Source organism: Megalobrama amblycephala, linkage group LG2 (genome assembly GCF_018812025.1).
Source record: "Megalobrama amblycephala isolate DHTTF-2021 linkage group LG2, ASM1881202v1, whole genome shotgun sequence".
In the NCBI taxonomy this organism is placed as follows: domain Eukaryota; kingdom Metazoa; phylum Chordata; class Actinopteri; order Cypriniformes; family Xenocyprididae; genus Megalobrama; species Megalobrama amblycephala.
In genome coordinates, this window is record NC_063045.1 from 35,303,496 (window position 1) to 35,326,066 (window position 22,571).

Sequence of the window (22,571 nt, forward strand, 5' to 3'; positions counted from 1 at the left end):
TTAGTCCACTTTTAAATAAAAAATTCCTGATAATTTACTCACCCCCATGTCATCCAAGATGTTCATGTCTTTCTTTCTTCAGTCTTACGGAAAAAAAATGAAACTGGCGCCGCGTTCGTTCCGTAAGTAGAATAGGGAAGGCGTAGGACATACGGCATAAGCGTTTTGAAGAATGCGGAAAGGGGAAGCACGTGCAAGGCAATAATTTGTGTTTATAAAGCATAAACAGTTGAATTTTTTTTAGAAAATGACCGATCGTTTCGCTAGATAAGACCCTTATTCCTCGTCTGGTATCATTTAAAGCCCTCTGAAGCTGCATTGAAACTGTAATTTTGACCTTCAACCGTCTGGAGGCCATTGAAGTCCACTATAAGGAGAAAAATCCTGGAATGCTGTAATTTCTTTTTGACTGAAGAAAGAAAGACATGAACATCTTGGATGACATGGGGGTGAGTAAATTATCAGGAAAAGTTTATTTGAAAGTGGACTAATCCTTTAAATGATGAATGGGACACCTTACGGTCTTGTGGACTTAACGGACACGCACACGCATTGGCCATTGTAAGTCATTGAAGAACAAGACCGAAAGTGCACATGAAGTGTGCCATTTGGGACAGGGCCTTCTTCCAGCGAGATTCTGAAGTGCACATTCGATGAACACTTTACTATCCCATGAGGCCACTGGAGGTGATTTTTTTTTAAATTGACATATATAAAAGCAAATGTTACAACTCAAAGAATTTAACAACAATAATAGAGTTATAAACAGTACACAAAAAGCCAGTAAAGAAACAACTGGAGGTGATTTGTGAATGGCAGTGAAGCAACGCAACTGACTCTGGTAGGTCATGTGATCATGACAACATGGCGAATGTAGTTCGTCCAGATTATTTTCACACACAAAACATACTTTTTTAGCAGCCGCAAGGTAATTATTCAAAATGAGTACCCACTCAAGAAAGAATGTGATTTGGATGCAGCCCAAAGTCTTTTGTGAATTATGAGTGAGTTATTGAATCATTTACTTTATATTTTATTCTTTATTAGAAATGTTCAGACCTAACATGTTCCAGGAAAAATTTAAGCATCTTCTCCACAAATGACAACTAGAGAGATATTTAAATTATTCCTCCATTTTGGTCATGACCTTTATCAAGCTTTAGAGAAAAAAGTTATTTAACAGATTTATTGCTCTCTTTCTCTCCTTGTGAACAAGACTGACATGTTTCATTCAGACTCTTCTAACGGATGTATGCAAGTGCTATGTGCTTATATGCATGATCTTTATTGTAAATGTAGTTTTTGAATATGCACCAATTTGACTATATAAACTGCATATTTAAAGCAAATCAAGTTCTGATTAACATTAGACCTATAAAGAAATTAGTTAAAAAAAAAACACACAAAAGAGAGTATGCAAATGTCACACTAGAGATCATTGTGGTGAATTTTTGATTTTTGACAGACCTTTTGATATTGCATCAACATAATGCTTAATCTTTCTTAAAAAAAAAAACTTTTACTAGACCTACACCTTTACAATTGCTGCATTTAATTTACATTTAAAAGTGAAATTCATAATAAAACATGAATGTATAGGCTAACAGAATTTTTTTTACATATAAGATACATCTGAAAATCATTATGATCTATGAAGACAACATCTTTCCAAAGATTTTGAGTAGTAGTGTGTTTTGTATCTGCACATTTGAACCGCATGTTGCCACCTTCCTTGCGTGACGTCAGTCCAGTTGTTTTGGGTCGTTCGGCCAATCGGAAGCGCGCTCGCACTTCTACAGAAGCCGACGTGGGTCCATCCTCGCGCCAGCTTTTATCCTCCGTTACTCATCACAACGCCCCCTCGGTAGGGTGCATGCACGGGGCTCTGCTTTAAACAGCAGCTCTGACATGGAAACCCCATTGCAGTTGCAGAACGATTTCTATCCAGAGCAGCACCAGCACCAGCACTACTGCGGACGGGAGGAAGAGCGCTCCATCAGGCACTGCACCTGCAACAACTCCTCCACCTGCGAGGATGCGAGAAAAAGCCAGCATTTCCACGGGACGCCGCTGGGAACTTTAAGGACACCGTCCGTTTCATCTTCAACCAGGCAAGGCGCTCAGTACAGCGAGTTCACGCCTTCTAGTCATGGTAGTTCATCCAGACATCATCATCATCATCACCATCCTCATCGCGATCACAACCGGCAGCAAATTCGGGGCAGTCCGGCCAGCAGCCACAGAGAGAGTAACTCTTACACCCAAATAGCCATGAGCAGCTGCAGATACAACGGCGGCGTGATGCGGCCGCTCAGCAACTTGAGCTCGTCCCGCAGAAACCTGCACGAGTTTGATTCGGAGTCCCAGCCACTGCAGCCAGTCTCTGCGGTGGACGCGTCCGACACGCTCGCCTCCAAGCCGGAGAACAACTCCACCACCCTCATGCCTTACGCTACGGGGGACGGAGGAGGAGGCGGCGGCGGCGGCGGAGGAGGAGGAGGAGGAGGGGGTGGATGTAGCCACAGCAGCAGCAAATCGGGCAAAAAAAAGAACCAGAACATCGGACAGAAGCTCGGGCACAGGAGGGCCTTGTTTGAGAAAAGAAAGCGTCTGAGCGATTACGCGCTCATCTTTGGGATGTTTGGGATCGTGGTGATGGTCATTGAAACTGAACTCTCGTGGGGAGCCTACGGAAAGGTGCGTAACTTAATAGTCCCCAAATCCTGCAGGTCCTCCATCTAGGTCAGAATTCATTAAGTCGAGTCTGCCTGCTGGCGATCGAGGAAAAACTACAAGTTTGGAAAGTGTGCGGTGCGGATGGATGGATGGATAGATGAATGAAGAACTGTGGCAAGGTCACGTTTTCTGGAAAAACGTTTTGCTTTGCTTTGGCATTTTATCTCTATGGAAGAGTTTTTCTACTTTACACAAAAAAAACAAAACAAAACAAAAAAATCTCGTATGCCATATCGAAATAGAAAATAGCTAGAAACATTTTTTACTCTAATTCTCATCCTTAAATTCACGTTTCTTTTATGAATTACATATTTAAGCTATAGCCTAGCTATTACCCAGGCAAGAGTGCTGTCGTTCGGTTGCCTATATCAGCATGGCTGTGATTTGGCCAATGGTAAAATTGCATTTAAACAACAGCCCGATAAAGAAAAATTACACAACTCCAATTCTTTTTGAAAGAAAACACTGGAATGTCGACAAACAAGTGAAATGTCCTAATGTTGTTATAATAAATAACAGCACTCTGGAAGCTCAACCAATCAAATTACAGGAACTAACTCTTGTACATTTATCAAGTTGAAACTCAAATTCTTACTTAAGTAAGTAAATAATAACTGAAGTTATTACTTATTTGCTCATGCTGTAAAAATTCTAACCTACCAATACTCACTTTTAGAGTCAGTTGTGCACCCTTCTTGGACTTTCTGTACAATATTACTGAAAAAAAAATATTTATTTGTAAATGCATTTATATTACTATAAATATAGAATTATATATGCATCTATAAAGGGAACATAGTTGCCAAATGACAACATTTACATATTCTTAGTTTATTGTAAAACAATGTTAGATACAAAAACAGCTATTTAATAACTACATCAGAAAAATCCACATCTGAAAGAAATGTACAGAATAAGTTTAATAGTGCAGTCTGAGGAGCATATATTTTTATGTCTCCCCTGTAAGGGAAACCCCAGGAAAATCTGAAAAACAGAATATTATTGTTTTGCCTTGCAGTATGTTGTGGTTTTGAATAGTGAGAAATTGAAGAAAAATATGTAAGATTAAAGTCAAATTTCACTTAAATTATAATGGTGTCAAATGCACATGCATTAGTTCTTATTTTGTGTTACAACTTAAGGTGTAACTTAATCCAAGCACTCACATAAGTGTTCAAAGTCTCATAATCATTAAAAAACATTGCAATGTGTTGCTGTGATATTTTTACAGCTTGCCGTTGAATCAGTATGCAATCATAGTGTATGTTTAAACTGACTAATCCAAATGAGTTGAATTTGTCTTTTTCTTCTTCTTTTTTCCAGGAGTCACTGTATTCTTTAGCCCTAAAATGCCTGATAAGCCTTTCTACAATCATTCTTCTTGGGTTGATTATCATATATCATGCCAGGGAAATCCAGGTAACCTACTCAAAAATAAGAAAGAGATGTTTACTGTGTTTTTTTTTGTGTTTGTTCTGCTGTCATAAGAATCAGGGAGTTTCTTAACACATTCAGACTAATGCTCAACACATTGCACTTGAAATGATATCCATTACAATAGAATTACAATCTGATTATCTTCAATAGCACTGCATCCTCTCCATTTCCCACTGGCTTAATCAAATCATGCCATGAAATCCTGTCTGTAACTTGTTGACCTTGCTTAACAGTAGCTGTTCAACAGTTTATTAGCTAGTTGAATAGACAAGACCAGGTTGAATTCCTCATTAAGTATGTTGAGTAGTTATTAATCTTCATAGAATCATTATAGACATGCTCTACCAGAGCATAACATGAGATTCCTAATCTATTACCTGTGTTGAATATGGACTTGCACTTGTGCTTTCTCAACAGAAATGTAATTTATTGATTAGGTATGGAGGCTTTCAGTACAATGTCTCCATATTGTTATTAGTAAAGGTCCAAATCTGCACTTCAGGCAGTTTTTTGCCCATATTTGTGGAGAGAAAGAACTTCACTTGATGGTTGTAGTACTTGGAAAACACTCAGTCTTTTGACCTTGCATCAGTGAATTGTTGTATTACTGGTGAATTTTATGCAATTCAGCATCCATATCGCCATTGTAATGCATTTCTTTGCATTAAGTAATGCATTAACAACAAAAGATGCCTTTTAGCTTCTGCTGACGAGAATGAAATACTGTAAATTTCTCAACAGTCTCCATGATGTTTCTTAAAATACTCTGCAGCCAGAGAAATGTTGCATCAAAGATTTATTTGATTTATTCCACTTCTTTCTTTTTCTTCTTTTCATATTTATGCTTTTAGAGTTCCTATGGTCATATAAAACCAGGAAATTTGAGTGAATTTTAAAACTGTTTTTCAGGCCTGGGAAATTAATACAATTAATTAATGAGTAAGAAAACTAAATTAAAATGACTTAAATCACATCAATTAACTTATGTGCATTATAAAATGATTTTTTAAAAAACTTATCCAGTTGGCAAAATTGTGGGAACCCTGTAGGAATGATTTATTCATTATTATTTAATTCAACTTGCAAACAGACACAAATATCTCATTCAAGTTGAATAGGACAGGCTTATTATGAAGTGAAACCATGTGTGGCTTTTCCAGTAGGGAAATATCACTGTTAATTTCTTGTGGGATGGACAGATTAGCTAAAAGGATTTAATCACAGGCGGCCTTGTCAATTTCACATTGATTTACACAGTTTATTGCCTGGGGGTTGAATTTCATGTCCGTAAAAGCCTAATTTCACCTCTTTTTTTTTTTTTTTACTTAATTATTATATATGAATGTTTGCATATTCCCCATTTATATTTCAATTTTGTCTAAATGAAAAATCTAAATTTCTCACCTTGTCAGTTAAACTCCTTGATTTGCACAACTGTGGGCAAAAAATACAACTACAAAGGACTAGCTAATGAGAATGCTATTTATTTATTTATTTTTTATTTTGGTTGAAGCTGTCATACTGTAATGGATATATTGGTTTTGACTGTTACTTGCGTTAATGGCAAAATATATAAATCAAGAACTTAGATAAGGCCAAAGAGCGCCAATAAGCTTGTACTGCCAGTAAGTACATAGTGCCAACAAGATTGTAGTGCTATTGGCAGAACGGAGAAAGTGTTATTAGTTAATAGTGTGTGTGTGTGTGTGTGTGTGTGTGTGTGTGTGTGTGTGTGTGTGTGTGTGTGTGTGTGTGTGTGTGTTTAGGGTCACCTGTATGCATTTTGGACAATTCACCCAAAAATGACAAAAAAATCATCATTATTTACACATCTTAATATACTTCCAAACCTGTATGACTTTTTTATTCTGTAAAACATAAAAGATATTTTGAAGAATGTGAACGCTACTCCTTTTTTTTATTTTTTTTTTATTGCGTTTAACTATACACATATACATACACATTTCCATGTAACATAGACAATAAGGACAAAAAAAAAAAAAAGCAAAACAAAAAGAACCAACAAAGTTTCTCAGTATTTTACATTGATATTCAATACCACCTCTTTTCTTAGCCTTCTGTTAACACCTTTCCAACTCCACCACGTTTTAAAAATGATCTGAAAGGTCCCCAAACTCCATCAAAAACTGTGTGTTTATTCCTTAAAATATAAGTTATCTTTTCCATTGACATATTTGTTACCATTTCTTTTAGCCAACGTCCTATACTTGGAGCACAAATACTTTTCCAATTTAAAGAAATAAGCCGTTTTGCTTGAAGAATACCTATATTTATAAATATATAATCTTTCTTTTTTAACTTGACCTCTTTAGGATATAAATGAAATAAAAAAAGTACAGGTGACAGTGGGATGTTAACATCTAGCATCTTCTCTATCATTTCTTTCACACCTTTCCAAAAATTTGTAACTTCTTCGCACTCCCATATGCAATGATATAATGTACCTTTAAATTTACTACATCTTAGGCAAGTGTCAGGGACATTTTCATTATATTTATGCAAGACCACTGGAGTTATATAAATCCGCATCAACCACTTATATTGTAACAGTTTCAGACGTGTGTTCATTGTCTGTGATTGAGCTTTTTTACATGCTTCCATCCAGTCCTCTATCTGAATATCATCATTGATATCCAATCTCCAGGCTTCCAGTTTATAGATCGAAGAGTCCTTTGATCCTGACACCAGTATATTGTATAATGATGAAATTAAACCTTGACTAGAACAATTTCTTGTAATTTCTTTTTCTAGAATAGACAAAGTTAGCATATTCAGAGAATTATTTTGTGATTTGAGTATGAAATTTCTTATTTGTAAATACTTAAAGAAATGTTTTGAAGGAATATTGTAAGTATTGACTATTTTCTCAAATGTCATAAGAGTATTGTTAACATATAGATCTGCTATCTTTCGGATGCCCTTGTTAGCCCAAATCTTGAAACCTGCATCCAACCTACCTGGTTTAAACTTTCTATTACCCCAAATGGGACTAAAACAAGATAAAGGGTAGATGAGACCTAAATATTTGTTCACGTCACGCTACTCCTTTACATACAGTATAACTCCAAAAAATACCATACAACTGCAATTAAATCTTAGTTGTGTGTATATATATTGGAAAACTGTGCATCAAAACAAATCACACCAGGGTTGATATTATATGTTTGGTGAGAAGTCATAAAAATATTGAGAATATACATCATATGGACAACTTTTATGTTGCTTTCATGGCTCTTTTTGTCATTTTTGGTGCTTCACAGTATCCATCCCCATTCACTTGTAATTGTAAAAGAACAGCATGAGCATTCTTCAAAACATCTTGTGTGTTCCACAGATGAAAGAAAGTCTCACAGGTTTGGAACAACATAAGGATGAGATAGAATTTTCAGTTTCGAGTGAATTATTCCTGTAAAAGGTCACATTGTTTGACTGGGTAAAGTCAAACCAGTAGTGAGTCATTTGCCGTAATGTAGTTGACAATGACTTAAGCCGGAGAAGGCCGTATGAATGATAAAATTAACCTTTCTTAAATTTGACTTGTGAAGTTGCTCAATCAGACGGTTTCTGTAGTGTGATCCAGCATGACTTCAGGATTTTTGATACGCTGAGAGACAAAACAAGACGAAAATACATTGACCTTCAACAGGGATGGAAAAACGTAGAATTTGTCAAGACTGCAGGTGATGAATAGCCATTCACCTGAGATGTCAAAGAGCCATGTTGAGACAATTAGGTGTTGTTGGGCATAGCAGAGGAGTGAGAAACCATTCAATCTGATGACAACAAAACCAGGCGTTCTAACTTAGGCATAAAAGATTCTGGTGGCCGATGACCTCTGTGCAGGCTGTAGAAAGTGGACCTTTTCAACTTACTGGATTTTACGGAAGCTTGTTTCCACCACTGAATAAAACAATAAAAAAAGTAATTGCGACTTTTTATCTCACAATTCTGACTTTTTTTCTTGCAATTGCGAGTTTACATCTTGAAATTGTTACTTTTTTTCTCAGAATTGCATCATATCAACTCACAATTGCGAGTTATAAAGTCAGGATTGAGAGATATAAACTCGCAATTCTGACTTTTTTCTCAGAATTGTGAGTTTATATCTCGCAGTTCTGACTTTATAACACGCAACTGTGATAATTGTATTGCCTGCTGAGGTATATGCAACGTCGCTTGGCTGAGAGCGGCCTTTGAATTGAGCTCTTTCATGTCTTGCGCTTGATTTCACACACAATTATGTCAAAATGTCCGACTTGACATAGTCTGTTATCTTAAGTGAACGTTAACACAAGAAAACGCATGTGTAACAGTATCAGTATATCGGTGCGTTGTGTCTTAAAGTGACAGCAGCCTAATATTCCTCCTGCTGTCTGATTTTAATGTTAATCAAACAACAGACTCACTGCAAAAAAATCACTCACTGCTCTTGACTGAACTTTTGTAACTTTAATAAGGATTAATCTATATTTAATTTATATAGTGAAAACTATGCAGTGTTATTTTACATTTGACTATTCAATTTCTGTACACAATCTACCTAATCTGTATCTAACTACTGCTAGATCTACCTTAAAAACCTGAAAAGCACAGTTTATTTAATTTGCATCTATTGTGTTTATTCTTCTACAAGTCTATTGCTTGTAGTTTTATTATTTGTTCTTATTTTATTACAGACTGTTACTTGTCTTTAATAGTGTTTGAAAATTATATTTTATATTTATATTGTATATTATATTTATGTCTTTTCCCCTCAGAATTGGACTTTATAACTTGCAATTCTGAGTTTGTATCTCACAATTCTGAGAAAAGAAGTCAGAATTACAAGATATAAACTCGCAACTGCGAGAAAAAAGTCAGGATTGCGAGTTTTTCTCACGCAATTGTGATTTTATAATTCGCAATTCTGATTTTATTGCTCGCCTTTTTTTTTTTTTTAGTGGTAGAAACAAGCTTCTATAATATTCTCAGAACTAGTGTTAAAAAAGAATAGTCCACAGAAATAAAAATCATGTCATTATTTACTCACACTGAAGTTGTTCTGCTCCCAATGTTATTGTATGTCTTTCTGTGAAACACAAAAGGAGATGTTTGGCACAATGTTTAAGCTGCTCTTTTCCATACAATGGATTTAGATGATGATTGATTTATACTACCAACATGTGCCAAACTCCGAAAAGAACTTTGTGTCTCATCAAAAAGCTCGAAAAGTAGTACATGCTGGCTGTAACACCAAGTTCATGGGTTCAATTCCCGGAAAATGCATGCACAGATAAAAAGAAGACTCTAAGCCTCTAAGTGCAATGAAAAGGACCTATTAATTGCCATTAAAGTGAAATAACTGAACATAAACATACAAGCTTGATAAAAATGCTCTTTTTATAAGAAAATTTCAGATGCTTCAACTGCATCTGAAGTCTTCAAATATATATATATCTCTTTGACAAATCCATTTATATCACGGATGAAAAAAATATGGGTTTGAAACAACATAAATGTGAAAAATTTAATTTTGGGTTGTACTGTTCCTTTAAAGGTCCCGTTTTTCATGGTTTTTTGAAGCTTTGATTGTGTTTATAGTGTGCAATATAACATGTGTTCATGTTTCGCATGTAAAAAAACACAGTATTTTTCACATAATTTACTTATCTGTATACCGCTGTTTCCACTGTCATAAAAACGGGCTGATGACTTCCTTGTTCTATGAAGTCCCTCCTTCAGAAATACGTAACGAGTTCTGATTGTGCCAGCGGTTCCTGTGTTGTAATTCGACAGCAGTTTAGCGCATCTTGCCCGGAAAGGTCACGCCTCTTACCATAACGTGGAGATGCACGCGCTCAGTGTTATTGTAAACATGTCTTTAATTTTACCCTATCAATTTGAGCCGGAATCAGACCCGGTGATTGGACTGCGGGATGAAAACAACAGCGTTTCGACGACATGGCGACAAACCGCAACTCTTGTGTATTCCTGTGGGCGGAGGTTAGTCAAAAAACTGTTTTAGTGACGTCATTAAAGAAGGAAGTAGAGGGATGTAGTCCAAACTGGCCGTTCGATGTAGGCGACTTCTGTTAAATAAAATATCTCGCTTGGCATTGAACTTTGAGCTTTAAAATTTTACAGATTTTATTTATACTCTAACAACAACATTACACACTAACTAAAGTTTGAAACATGGGATCACGAAGAACGGGACCTTTAATACAATAATGCTTGTGCTGTGCGTACAAATGTTTTAAAATCTCACACATAAAATTGTCACAGTATATAGAAACATATATGGGTGTGTTTGTACATGTCTGCGTGACGTGTACATGAAACAAAATCACTGTTTTGTAATATGCATGCAAATTTCCCCTCCCCAAAATCCATTAAGAGCCCTGGCTCTGCAACCATAAATGCCTGAGCAGTTTTATTACTTTTCACACTGTTGAATTATAACGGTGTGTATTCATGAGCCAGTTGCGCTCTGTAATATTTAGGGCCCACAAATCTCTGAGGGACATCAATCATGGGAATGCTTTACCAGAAATAAGTGCCTTTCTGAAGGGACCAGCCGGGGCCTATACCCATTAGAAGTACATGCACATCATTGCTATATTTGATACGAAATATTGGTGTTTCATTCTTTTAACCAATAACTTTCATTTGCAGCAGCAGTTTTTTAACGACACATGGTTGTTAGCTGCAATTGAACCACAAATCATTTGTTTTCCAGTGTGTTTAACACTTGTATTGTCCGTGCACAACGTATAGGGCAGAAACGTGAGCAGCGCTGATGCACTATAGAGGATGCGCACTACCTTTTTCTGCGACAACTAACTCTACCTGAGACGACTGCCGAGTGTCACGTATCCATCCTTCACCACTGACCCCTGAGTTTTCACTGAGCTGGATTACAGTATAGATATTATGAGATTAAAGCAGAAGCTTTTTTCTTTTATATTAAATTAATGTGAGACAACAGCTGATTTAATTTAAATAGTATTTTTTAAATGAAATTAATTTGAGGCAACTGCTGATTTAATTTAATTTAATTGTTTTATTTAAAATGGTAGAGCATATATACCGTAACTTAGCTCAGAGACAATTGTAAGGTATTATCATTTTAATATTATAGAAAAAGAATTGTCATATCTGAATTCAGTGTGCAAAAAAGTTTAAGTAGAAGGAATAGGATCTACAGTTTCACATATTTTATTTAAAATGTTAAAGAGAGTTAAAATAGGTTACAGCTTATTAAAATAAGAAACTACCAGTGACCCATGTGTTTTCCGAGCTAAGTTACAGTATAGATGTTTTAAGATTAAACAATTTTGAGACAACCAGTGGCTTTTATATTTTATCCTATATATTTTGAATTTAAATCACTAGACACAGAGAGTTAAATTGGGTTAACTTAATAATACAACAGCTGTCATATTTTCCTGACAGCATTCAATTACACAAATGCAAACACTGAAAGCATGCGGTTCTTTCTTCAAAGAAACTTGAAAGCTAAAAGCAACCTACAACTGAGGATTTACTTAGCAAAGTGGCCTCTTAGGACCCACTTTGATATCATAAATTAACCATTGCATTAATTTGTAATTGGGCTGAACCTCTCTACCTAATTCTCTAATGAGATTGAGCGATTTCTTTTCTTAGCGACAAGATATATGTTCCCATTCTCTACATTACACAGATTAAATATTGAGCCATGCTCCATTAGTTATATTGAGCTCTTCTGAAACCAGTAACCAACCCCTGCTGCCTAGTAGACAGACGGATAGCACGAAGGAAGACGACCTTTTGTCCATGCCCTTGTCAAGGCGACGCAAGACGAAATGTCAGCAGGAGCACAAAGCACCGAGCCCCCTGTCTGGACACGCGTTTAGTAGATTATTTTGTTGTCTCTGTGTTTTAACAGTCTTCAGGTCTGGTAAGGCAACAGTGAGCGCTGCTGCTTCAGAAGAGCCATCGACCTTGTGCTGCGCTGATCAGTTTAGGCCATTTTTTTTATTGCGGGTTTCATTAATCCACATGCTCTGCCAAAGTCAGCCTTGCATCCATCATTCAGATGAGCGCTGTATCTCATAGGACTTACTGCATCTGTATTAGAGGAGACCAGGGGTGATGGAGATACTACTACAAATCTACCTGTCAAAAATAAATCTAACATTAATAGACTTGATAAGAAAAATTATATAAATGCTGAATATTGATGAGTCTTCAACTAAATACTTTTATAATGTATTTTTAAATGATTTAATTATACATTTTATAATGTATAATTAAATTGTTCAGTTCAGTCTAACTTTTAACCCAAATATATTTTTAACATATTATAGATATATTAAAGATATAATATATATTAGTATTCATGTATTTTTTCTGAAATTACTTAAAAGGGTGATTCAAAGAACATTACAATGAGAAATTACAATACAAGGCATATTTTTCAGTATGTATGTGTGTGTGTGTGTATATATATATATATATATATATATATATATATATATATATATATATATATATATATATATATATATATATATATATATATATATATATATATATATATATATATATATATATATATAGTACAGTCCAAAAGTTTGGAACCACTAAGATTTTTAATGTTTTTAAAAGAAGTTTCGTCTGCTCACCAAGGCTACATTTATTTAATTAAAAATACAGTAAAAAACAGTAATATTGTGAAATATTATTACAATTTAAAATAACTGTGTACTATTTAAATATATTTGACAAAGTAATTTAATCCTGTGATGCAAAGCTGAATTTTCAGCATCGTTACTCCAGTCTTCAGTGTCACATGATCCTTCAGAAATCATTCTAATATGCTGATTTGCTGCTCAATAAACATTTATGATTATTTTCAATGTTGAAAACAGTTGTGTACTTTTTTTTTTCAGGATTCCTTGATGAATAGAAAGTTCAAAAGAACAGCATTTATCTGAAATACAAAGCTTCTGTAGCATTATATACTACCGTTCAAAAGTTTGGGGTCAGTAAGAATCTTTATTTTTATTTTTTTGAAAAGAAATTAAAGAAATTAATACTTTTATTCAGCAAGGATGCATTAAATCAATCAAAAGTGGCAGTAAAGACATTTATAATGTTACAAAAGATTAGATTTCAGATAAACACTGTTCTTTTGAACTTTCTATTCATCAAATAATCCTGAAAAAAAAATATTGTACACAAATATTTTGTACAATTGTACACATTAAATGTTTCTTGAGCAGCAGATCAGCATATTAGAATGATTTCTGAAGGATCATGTGACACTGAAGACTGGAGTAACGATGCTGAAAATTCAGCTTTGCATCACAGGAATAAATTACTTTGTGAAATATATTCAAATAGAAAACAGTTATTTTAAATTGTAATAATATTTCACAATATTACTGTTTTTACTGTATTTTTAATTAAATAAATGTAGCCTTGGTGAGCAGACGAAACTTCTTTTAAAAACATTAAAAATCTTAGTGGTTCCAAACTTTTGGACTGTACTGTATATATATATATATATATATATATACAGTTTGAACTGATTCATGTAAATGAATCAAACTTAAAGACTAATGCTGTTTTTACTACACTGTAAAAACAGTATAAAACTGTAATTTACAAACAAGAAAATTTGAATGTAAACCAGTAAATTTAACAATGCACATTACTACTAAAATCTGTTTTGTACCTTTAACATATACTGACAACCACCATAATAATGCAGGTGGTAAAAGAGAAAGCCACATGAAGAATTAGAGTTCATCACAAGTAGCTTTTCCATGAGCTGAAATAAACTAATATAAAGAAGGTGCAAAGAGTCATTCTCGCAAACACGATACACCATCATGGTAACCCACAATACTTAAATAATGCAATAAATAAACATTCATTAAACAACAGAAGATGTAACATATAACCCCAATGTACATGACTGATAACAAAAACTATTAAGAAACATGATTTTTTAAACAAAATACTTTCAAATGTGGAGTGTCACACAGGGAATTGTGGGAATATCAGTTTACAGTTTTTGACTGTAAATTATACATTGATTTGTTCTTTTTTACTTGTAAAAAATTGAACAATTACAATTGAATTGTAAAATTGACAGCATTTTACTGTGAAAATTACATAAAATGTCTGGTAAGAGCTTTTACAGTTTTTTTAGCGTTTTTACAATATTTTACCGTTAAAATCACATTCATTTTTTACAGTGTACATAAATATAATATTATAAAATAAATTCTAAGGTATTGCAAAACTTTATAAAAAATGTTTTCACCAATTTTCATACCTTAAAATAATTGTCAGAAGGAAGCTTTTTTCAAAATCCCTACAACATACCAGTCCATTTTACTAAAATTCTTTGTCATGCTTTAACAGAATCTACAATTGGCCGTTTTTTGCTCAATTATTATTTTTATGATAATTTTTTTTAAAAGCTTTGATGCATGAAGGATTCTTTTTTCTGTGCGAATGAATCAAGATTTTTAGTGATGATTTCTAAAGCAAACATTACTATTTAAAAAAAAAATCAACAATTTTCAAACTAAAATAATTGTCATTGAAGAAATTGTGTTTCAAAAGCCCTATAAAAATACCAGTCCATTTTACTAAAATTCCTCATAATTACTTAACAGAAAGGAATAAATGTACAATTGTTCATTTTTTTACTCAGTTATTATTTTTATGAATATTTTTCTATATTTTGCACTTCTGCTTTGTCTTGGTTGAGTTATTTGCCGCAGTCGTGCTCTCGGACTTGTTGAGGTTATCTGGTCGACCCTTAGCTGTTGTAACCAGGCCATTACATGTGCACCTTCCCCTCTGTTGTCAAATTCAGCATTTTTCCATAACTACCTACTCAGCCACTCGGTTAGAATATTGGATGCTTGAAGGTGAAGCACCCTTGAGTATTGTATTGCAGGTCATCCATTACCATAATTGGTTTTACCTACCAAGTAGGTTTCCTTACATAACCCATTTTAAATGTTTAATTGCTCCGTTTTGAAGCTAGTAAGTTAAAAGCGGTGTCTTCGTGTCATGTTTTGCCCATATAAACAAAATTAAAGCTTCACGCTTATCATCCTTAGTGCAGGCTATGTGGTTTGTTGGTTGTTGTTGTTGTTGCTAAGCTTTGAGTAAGATAGCGTCTGTCACCATTCGGAAAGGCAGCTTGTGTTTCGCTGTCTAAGTTACACTCGCACGGAAAGTCGAACAACAGCCTAAACTAACAGACAGGCTGGTTAATGTTACAGCATCTCTGGCAATTGTCAGGCCTTTTAAGACAGTTGATGTGTCTTATCTGGTCTAAAATCTCCCTTTCTTCTGGCCTTACGATTTCTGTCATGAGTCAGTGTAGATGAGGATGTCCAAAACATGATTAGTCTTGATCATTTTGCCCAGGGCTACTTTTATGTTTAGGAACATCCCATGTTTTTGATGTTATTTTGATACTTTGGAATCAGAATATGTTGTAGGAGTGTGTGTGTGTTATGTTTGCATGTGTGTCGTATGAATACGGGGGATTAGTGTCATATTTTGAGGCTGTATGATTCATGTGACTAACATGTGTAGGTGGTACTACAAGGGTCTAAAATGGAGATGTTCATTTTAGTCTTTTGGCTAAAAAAAAAAAAAAAAAACACACTAAAAGCTTTGAGACATGAAGGATTTATTTTCTGTGTGAATGATTCAAGATTTTTTAGAAATGATTGCTAAAGCAAGAGTTACTATTACCATTAATTATTACTGATCATACTTAGGCTGGGAAAAAAAGTTTTTTAGATGTTTTTAAATCTCAATATTTTTCAGCCTTTTTTGATATGTCAATATATATTTTTGCTATAAAATGTTTTTTTATTTTATCAGGTAAACCATCATTTCAACTTGTAGCCAAGTACATTTAATGTAAAAAGTAAAATACAGTAAAAATAAAAAAGAAGAATGAAGAATAATGAAGAATGATAATCATTTTCATTTTATGCCCTTTATGCACTAATATGACAATACAAAAAAAAAAAAAAAAAACATTTTGGCATTCAAAATACTTTAGTAAGTATATAATAGGTAAATATTGCTGTTTATTTATGTATTCTCATATTAGAGTGTAAAGGGGCTAAATAAAAATGAAAAATTTTCAATCAAATGGCTGAAATGGACAGTTTGAACTGATTCATGGAAATGAATTAAACTTGCCAAACTCTAATGTTTTTGCTATACAAAACATAAAAGTAAAAAAAAATCACTTGCAACATTCACAATGTTACTTAATTTTATATTGCAGCAAAATCATTGCTAAAATAAATGCATAAATACCTCAAATCATGCAGTTTTTTGAAGAGAGGAAAGCTAGCTAGAATCAGTAACCTAGAAACCCACACAGAATGCCCTAGCAACCACCTAGCAACCAGCCAGAACATCCTAGCATAGCAATGTGCCGATAACTCGGACGTTATTAGCAACAGCATAGCAATGCACTGGCAGTCACTCCAACACCCTTTTGTACGGTCAAGCGCCACTCAGATTCACTTAATGTCTTAATGTATTATCACTGAATATATGATCTGCGTTATTAATCTCATTTGCCTCCAGAAGTGGAGCCTTTTTTCCCAATGAGGAATTTAGAGATTAGGAAATCAGTCTAAATCAAGGTTATCTGGCAGGGTGTCAGTTCATATTATAAAATTTTCATTTATCTTTTGCCAGGTTTTATTTGATTTATTCAAACATCACCCATATGATCCAGATACTGTAGATCCAGTAAACCAGGCTGAGGAAATAACTGACCATAAATGTGATTAAACTGTCCGAACATTAAGGTTTTATACGTGTGCTACCATACGTGAGGGGAAAACCACAGGACAGCACTGAAGCAAGCTCTCAACGCCTCAAGCAAGAGTCATATTAAAGTATAATTCAGTTACGCACCGCATAAACCCATTACTCGTGAAATAGCCCGGCGCTGTGAGGAGGCAGGAAACCCGTTTGCACATATTGGATCAGGGGTTCATCATTTGCGCCTTTTCTCATATCAGATATCCACAGTCTCGTTGGATAAAGTCTGTCAGCCGAAGCCTTTGAATTGTGCTGACTGCACCACTCTGGTGAAATATCTCTCGCTGATGTTGGCTGTCGGGTACCTTGAGATGATTGAATGCACAGGAAGAAACCGCAAATGATCTGCACAGAACATCAGGGAGGGCAGGGATCTGACGATTGAGCGCAACAGACCGCTTCTGGAAGCAAAATTCCACTCATTATCTCAAAAGGGAAGTACATTTTTAACAATAATATATAAACCTTTCAAGCCTCAAGACAGACCTACTGTATCAAGATCAGTGTGATTTCAATTTCTTTTTTTTTTGAAGAATTCCTAGTGAAGATCTACACGTCCCATAATGCTGAAAAGACCTCAACCAATTAAGGCACCCGCACACTACATTATAATCGGGCCGATTTTGGGCCCAATTCCCCCCGTTCTGACAATCCTAGGTAAAGTATAGGTTATCTTATCAGATTTTCCTGTGGTGTGAGGCAGGGCTGCCAACTCTCACACATTCAGAGCTAGACTCACTCAATTGACACTGTTCTCTCACGCCACACGTCCATATCCTCACGCGGTGAAAATTAGGGCTGCCCCCTAATAGTTGACTAACCGTTAGTCGACGAGAGGAGGCTTAGTCGACCAACATTTTATTAGTCGCTTAGTCACATGAAACTATCATATTAAACATGAGGTCTATGTCAATAAATTTTGTGCATTTATTATTGTAATAATACAATTACAATACACCCACCCCCTCCAGACACACACACACACACACACACACACACATTTTTTTACCCACCCACTTTTTAAAACAAAGTTACACCACTGTTAGCCGAGGGCAGCCCTAATAAAAATACATCGCGGATCAAAGAGGACTCATTGACAACAAGCTGACAGACAAGACAGAGGAGGTTATTTTTGCTATGCAACATAGTGTCGGCTTTCTAATGCTGTCAATTTTATTTTGAAATTCAAAACAAATTTTGTCTCTCTTTAATCTGGCTTGACAGGCACTTGAACAGATCATCTCTTCCTCTTTACTAGTTATAGCACAAAATAAACATGAATGAACATCAGAAGGTATGTTGAAAGATACAGTACAACTTATGTATCATGTCTCATGTAATCGCTCAATCAGTGTCTCAACCACGGAAAGACATCAGCTTTTAAACAATATGTCACATAACGTTACATTTACCTCAGAAAAGCCATTCAATGACCATAAACTCGGTAGTTAACTAGAAGAATAAACTCCAGAGAGGAGCATTTTGCAAAAATATGCAGTATATTACATGTTCATTATATTTTTAGTTTTTATAATATTTTTAACTTATTATAGTGTTTTATCATCATTATTATTATTATATTAAAAACTGCATTATATGCAATTGTATTCAAATCAGTTGTTAATTTTCACCTTTTTAATATTATAGTACTGGCTGACAGGGTTCCCTGTATAGTTTACAGCTTTAGTTGAGAGAGGTTTTTTTCCTTGAGAAAAATTAACATGTACTGTATCTAATATATCCCAATGAATCGATACTGAATCGAATTGAATGCAGTGTTAATTTCGTTGACGAATAATTTTCGTCATAATTTTCGTCAACAACATTTTTTCACGGACGAAAACGAGATGATGACTAAACAAAAATGTGTTTTGAATGACTAAAACTATGACTAAAATCTACTCTAATTTTCGTCAACAAATAAAAACGAGAGGAAAATGAAAGAGAGGGACGATTTGGGAAGATATCCAGTCAGGACTGCTGTGTGGAAGATTTGAAGTGTAATGTGCTGATCTAACCGCGGGAAAAAGCGGCGCTGTTGCGCGTTCTGCGGGCTCGTGCAGCAGCAGCAATTCAGACTGCTTCAGAATTAACGAATAGCGCACATTTATGCCAAGCCATTGCTTATAAGCTAATGTTGATGAATTATAGCAATGTTTACTACATGATGTTTATATGGTAGAATGTTTTAGGTAGAAAAATGCATATTTATCACCCTCATGAGCAGCCTGCTACAGTGCAGACTGCAGACATTTCAGAATAAAAGTCACGGTGTATTTCGGGATGGTTTATAATTATTATTTTTTCCTGGTCATTATTGTTATTTTGTTTACACAAACTGTATTTAATTTAATTTCTATTTAATTCATAGTAAACTACTGTATCTTCTTTCACAGGAAGGAAAGACTAAGAACATTATTGGACACATTATTCATTATATTTTACAAGTATAAGGGTTATTATAGTTAAGTAAACCTAAAACCAAAGAAATCTTCATTACTTGAAATAAAAATAAATATATAAAAATGTAAACTTATTTTATTTCATATAGTTTCTAAGCTTTAGCTTAACCTGAGGTATTAAAATAACAAACAGAAATAAAAACTTATAGACATTTAAAAGCAAAACTAAAAGACATAAACACACAAAAAATACTAAAACTTTTAACTAAAATTACAATGAAAGCAGAAAAACTAAAAATCAAATCTAATAAAATTTTTAAACGAAAACTATAATAGTACCTCAATGAAAAGTGTTTCAATCCCTGAAAAGTACTGTATTTTGCTCTTTTGTGTCTTTTTGCACTTGAACGGTCAAAAACCGTCTGCTTTGGGGAGCAAAGTACAGTTGGGTGAACATAAACAGTTTGGGGAATATCAGATAGGATCTGTGTATTGTTAGAGAAATGCTTAATGCATTACAATTTAACTAAATTAGATTTTAGTCGACTAAATCTACTGTACAAAATTACACTGGTATCGTGAAATTTGTGTCAATAAACAGCCCTAATAAAAACACAGTACCAGTCATTGTACCAGGTAAACATTGTAACATTGTCACTAATGATACCCTCATTTCACGATTCGATACATATCACCATACTGATGAACTAACTCACAATACGATAAGGTAAAAGGATAACAAAAAAAGTAGTGTTGATTAAAATGCTAAATTTGGTATTGCATTGGGGGTGGAAATGAATAGGCTTGGACTTGGTGCTAGTAACCCAATGCACAGAACAGTGGTAACACCAGAATAAAAATATTCATTATTCTTACACTGAAACACAGATTTATTTTAGATGAATATGTTTGCACTCTCTCACTGACTAGATATATTTAAAATAATGTAGACCACTTTTTCCTGGTAACATAAGACATTTGGCATTTTCAGGACCCACAAATATTCCCCCATTGCATAATTGTACATTATATATCATATATAGTAGTTTAATGTGGTACTGACACTAAAACTCTGTAAAGTTGAATTTTTTCTCACACAGTTATTTTCATTTTGGGTGAATTATGCACAACACATATTGTCACTATCCACAATACGATATTGTTGCCTTTTTGTATTGTGGTATATTGTGACACGATATATTCGTACACCCCTAGTTGTCAATAAACCTAATGACATTTTTTTCATTTACCAAATGTTTGACAGTCAAAATACACTTCTTGTGATCCCCCCACCTCACTTCAATAATTCTCACTCTAAGCTGAACTCAAAAGTTGGCAGTACTGTGTGAAATGTGGTAAAAGAGATTGAATCTGCTCACAAGAACGTCGGGGCCACACCGATCTCAAATCGTAAATATCCAACATGTTGAATATTTATGATCAGAAATCCTGTTGTGTAGGGGGATCCCCGAGGACAAAGGCACATGCACTCTGTAAATTGATCGAAACAATACCTAATTAGAAAGTGAGCTGATGGAAGACGGAAGCATAACATGACTTTGTCCAAACCTTTTTCTTTCTTTTTTTTTTCATGAATTTTCTGTAAAAAAGCAGTTCTAATCTCTATTTTCCATTTTCCTTCTTTTCCATTGCACTGTGACTAAACTGAGTTGTGCTTCTGGTTATGTATCTGGAGACACTGCTGTTACATAAAACTAGGACTTGGTGGCATTTACAAACAAAGTATTTTCCTAAGCGATAGTGAATAGCAGAGGAAGAATCCGGCTCTCTTGTCTCTGTACTCTTGTATTTGGCATTATGATAAATACCATAGCGAATACAAAAATCTGAATGGCAGTTTGAAAGCATGAAAATACTGTGTGACTTTGTTTTTTCTCCATATGAAGCTGATGTCAGAAATGGAAAGTTGATCAGCGTTGCCCTTGTGTGTGTTTTTTTATTACAGTACACCTAATTAACCTAATAACAACACATAATTATGACAGATATCAGTCATAGTAGTTCAAATACTGGATAAACGTAAACATTTTTAAAGGGTTAGTTCACCCAAAAATGAAAATTCTGTCATTAATTACTCACCCTCATGTCGTTCCACACACGTAAGGCCTTCGCTGATCTCCTGAGCACAAATTAAGATATTTTTTAATTTTTCATAACATCGGATGGCTCAGTGAGGCCTGAATTGCCAGCAAGATAATTAGCGCTTTCAAATTCCCAGAAAGCTACTAAATACGTATTTAAATCAGTTCATGTGACTACAGTGGTTCAACCATAATGTTATGAAGCGACGAAGCTTCATGAAGCAGTGTTTTGAAATCTCCCATCACTAGATATTGTTGAATAAAGTCGTTATTTGTTTTTTGTTTTTTGGTGCACAAAAAATATTCTCGTCGCTTCATAACATTAAGGTTGAATCACTGTAGTCACATGATCTGTTTTAAATACTTCTTTAGTAGATTTCTGGGCATTGAAAGTGTTAATTTGTGTTCCGAAGATAAATGAAGGTCTTATGGATGTGGAACGACATGAGGGTGAGTAATTAATGACAGAATTTTTTTTTTTTCATTTTTGGGTGAACTAACCCTTTAATAAAATATGACTCAAAAACTGTCAGAGAACATAATTGCGTTTTCATTTAGTCCATCGGCCATTTTTTACGCTTTGGTCTGAACCGACAAATGGCATTCGAAAATTCGAAATTTTTCATGCTGAGCATTAGTGTTAGTGTGAACAGGCCTTTGAACTTCACACCTAATTGTATATACCTGAATATTTTGCAATAAACTTCAAATATGTTGTTTTAGCCTTGAGTAAAAAATCAGTAACTACAAGTGAATGGTGTTTTACCATTGTTTTTGATTCATTACATCATTTTGCAGTGACTTACTGGATGAGTAGTTCATTCTAGGACTGTGTTGAAACCCAATCTATATTAATTTTAACAAACCAATATCGAATCTTAAAGTCAGTATGAAATGAAAGTTGGAATAGTCTTTTCTTCCCTGTTGTAACTTATATCTAAGTGAAACAGCTTCTCGAACAAGAACAAATGTAGAGCGGGACTTGATTTTGTTCATGGGGAATTGATTGGATGGTTGTGGT

General features: G+C 34.5%; 1 protein-coding gene across 4 annotated transcripts in view; it reads left to right on the plus strand.

Moving 5' to 3' along the window:
- Positions 1-22,571, plus strand: part of kcnn2 (potassium calcium-activated channel subfamily N member 2) — a 64,529-nt gene that overhangs the window by 16,917 nt on the left and 25,041 nt on the right. Inside the window, exons 1-2 of one of the 4 annotated variants that reach the window (XM_048173236.1) lie at positions 1,071-2,697; positions 4,060-4,155. In XM_048173236.1, coding sequence (XP_048029193.1) covers positions 1,909-2,697; positions 4,060-4,155 — 885 coding nt within the window. In that variant the 5' untranslated portion in view covers positions 1,071-1,908. Of the gene's footprint in view, positions 1-1,070; positions 2,698-4,059; positions 4,156-22,571 lie in introns of those variants that run through there. The other 3 variants (XM_048173216.1, XM_048173222.1, XM_048173227.1) reach the window with 3 other exon arrangements.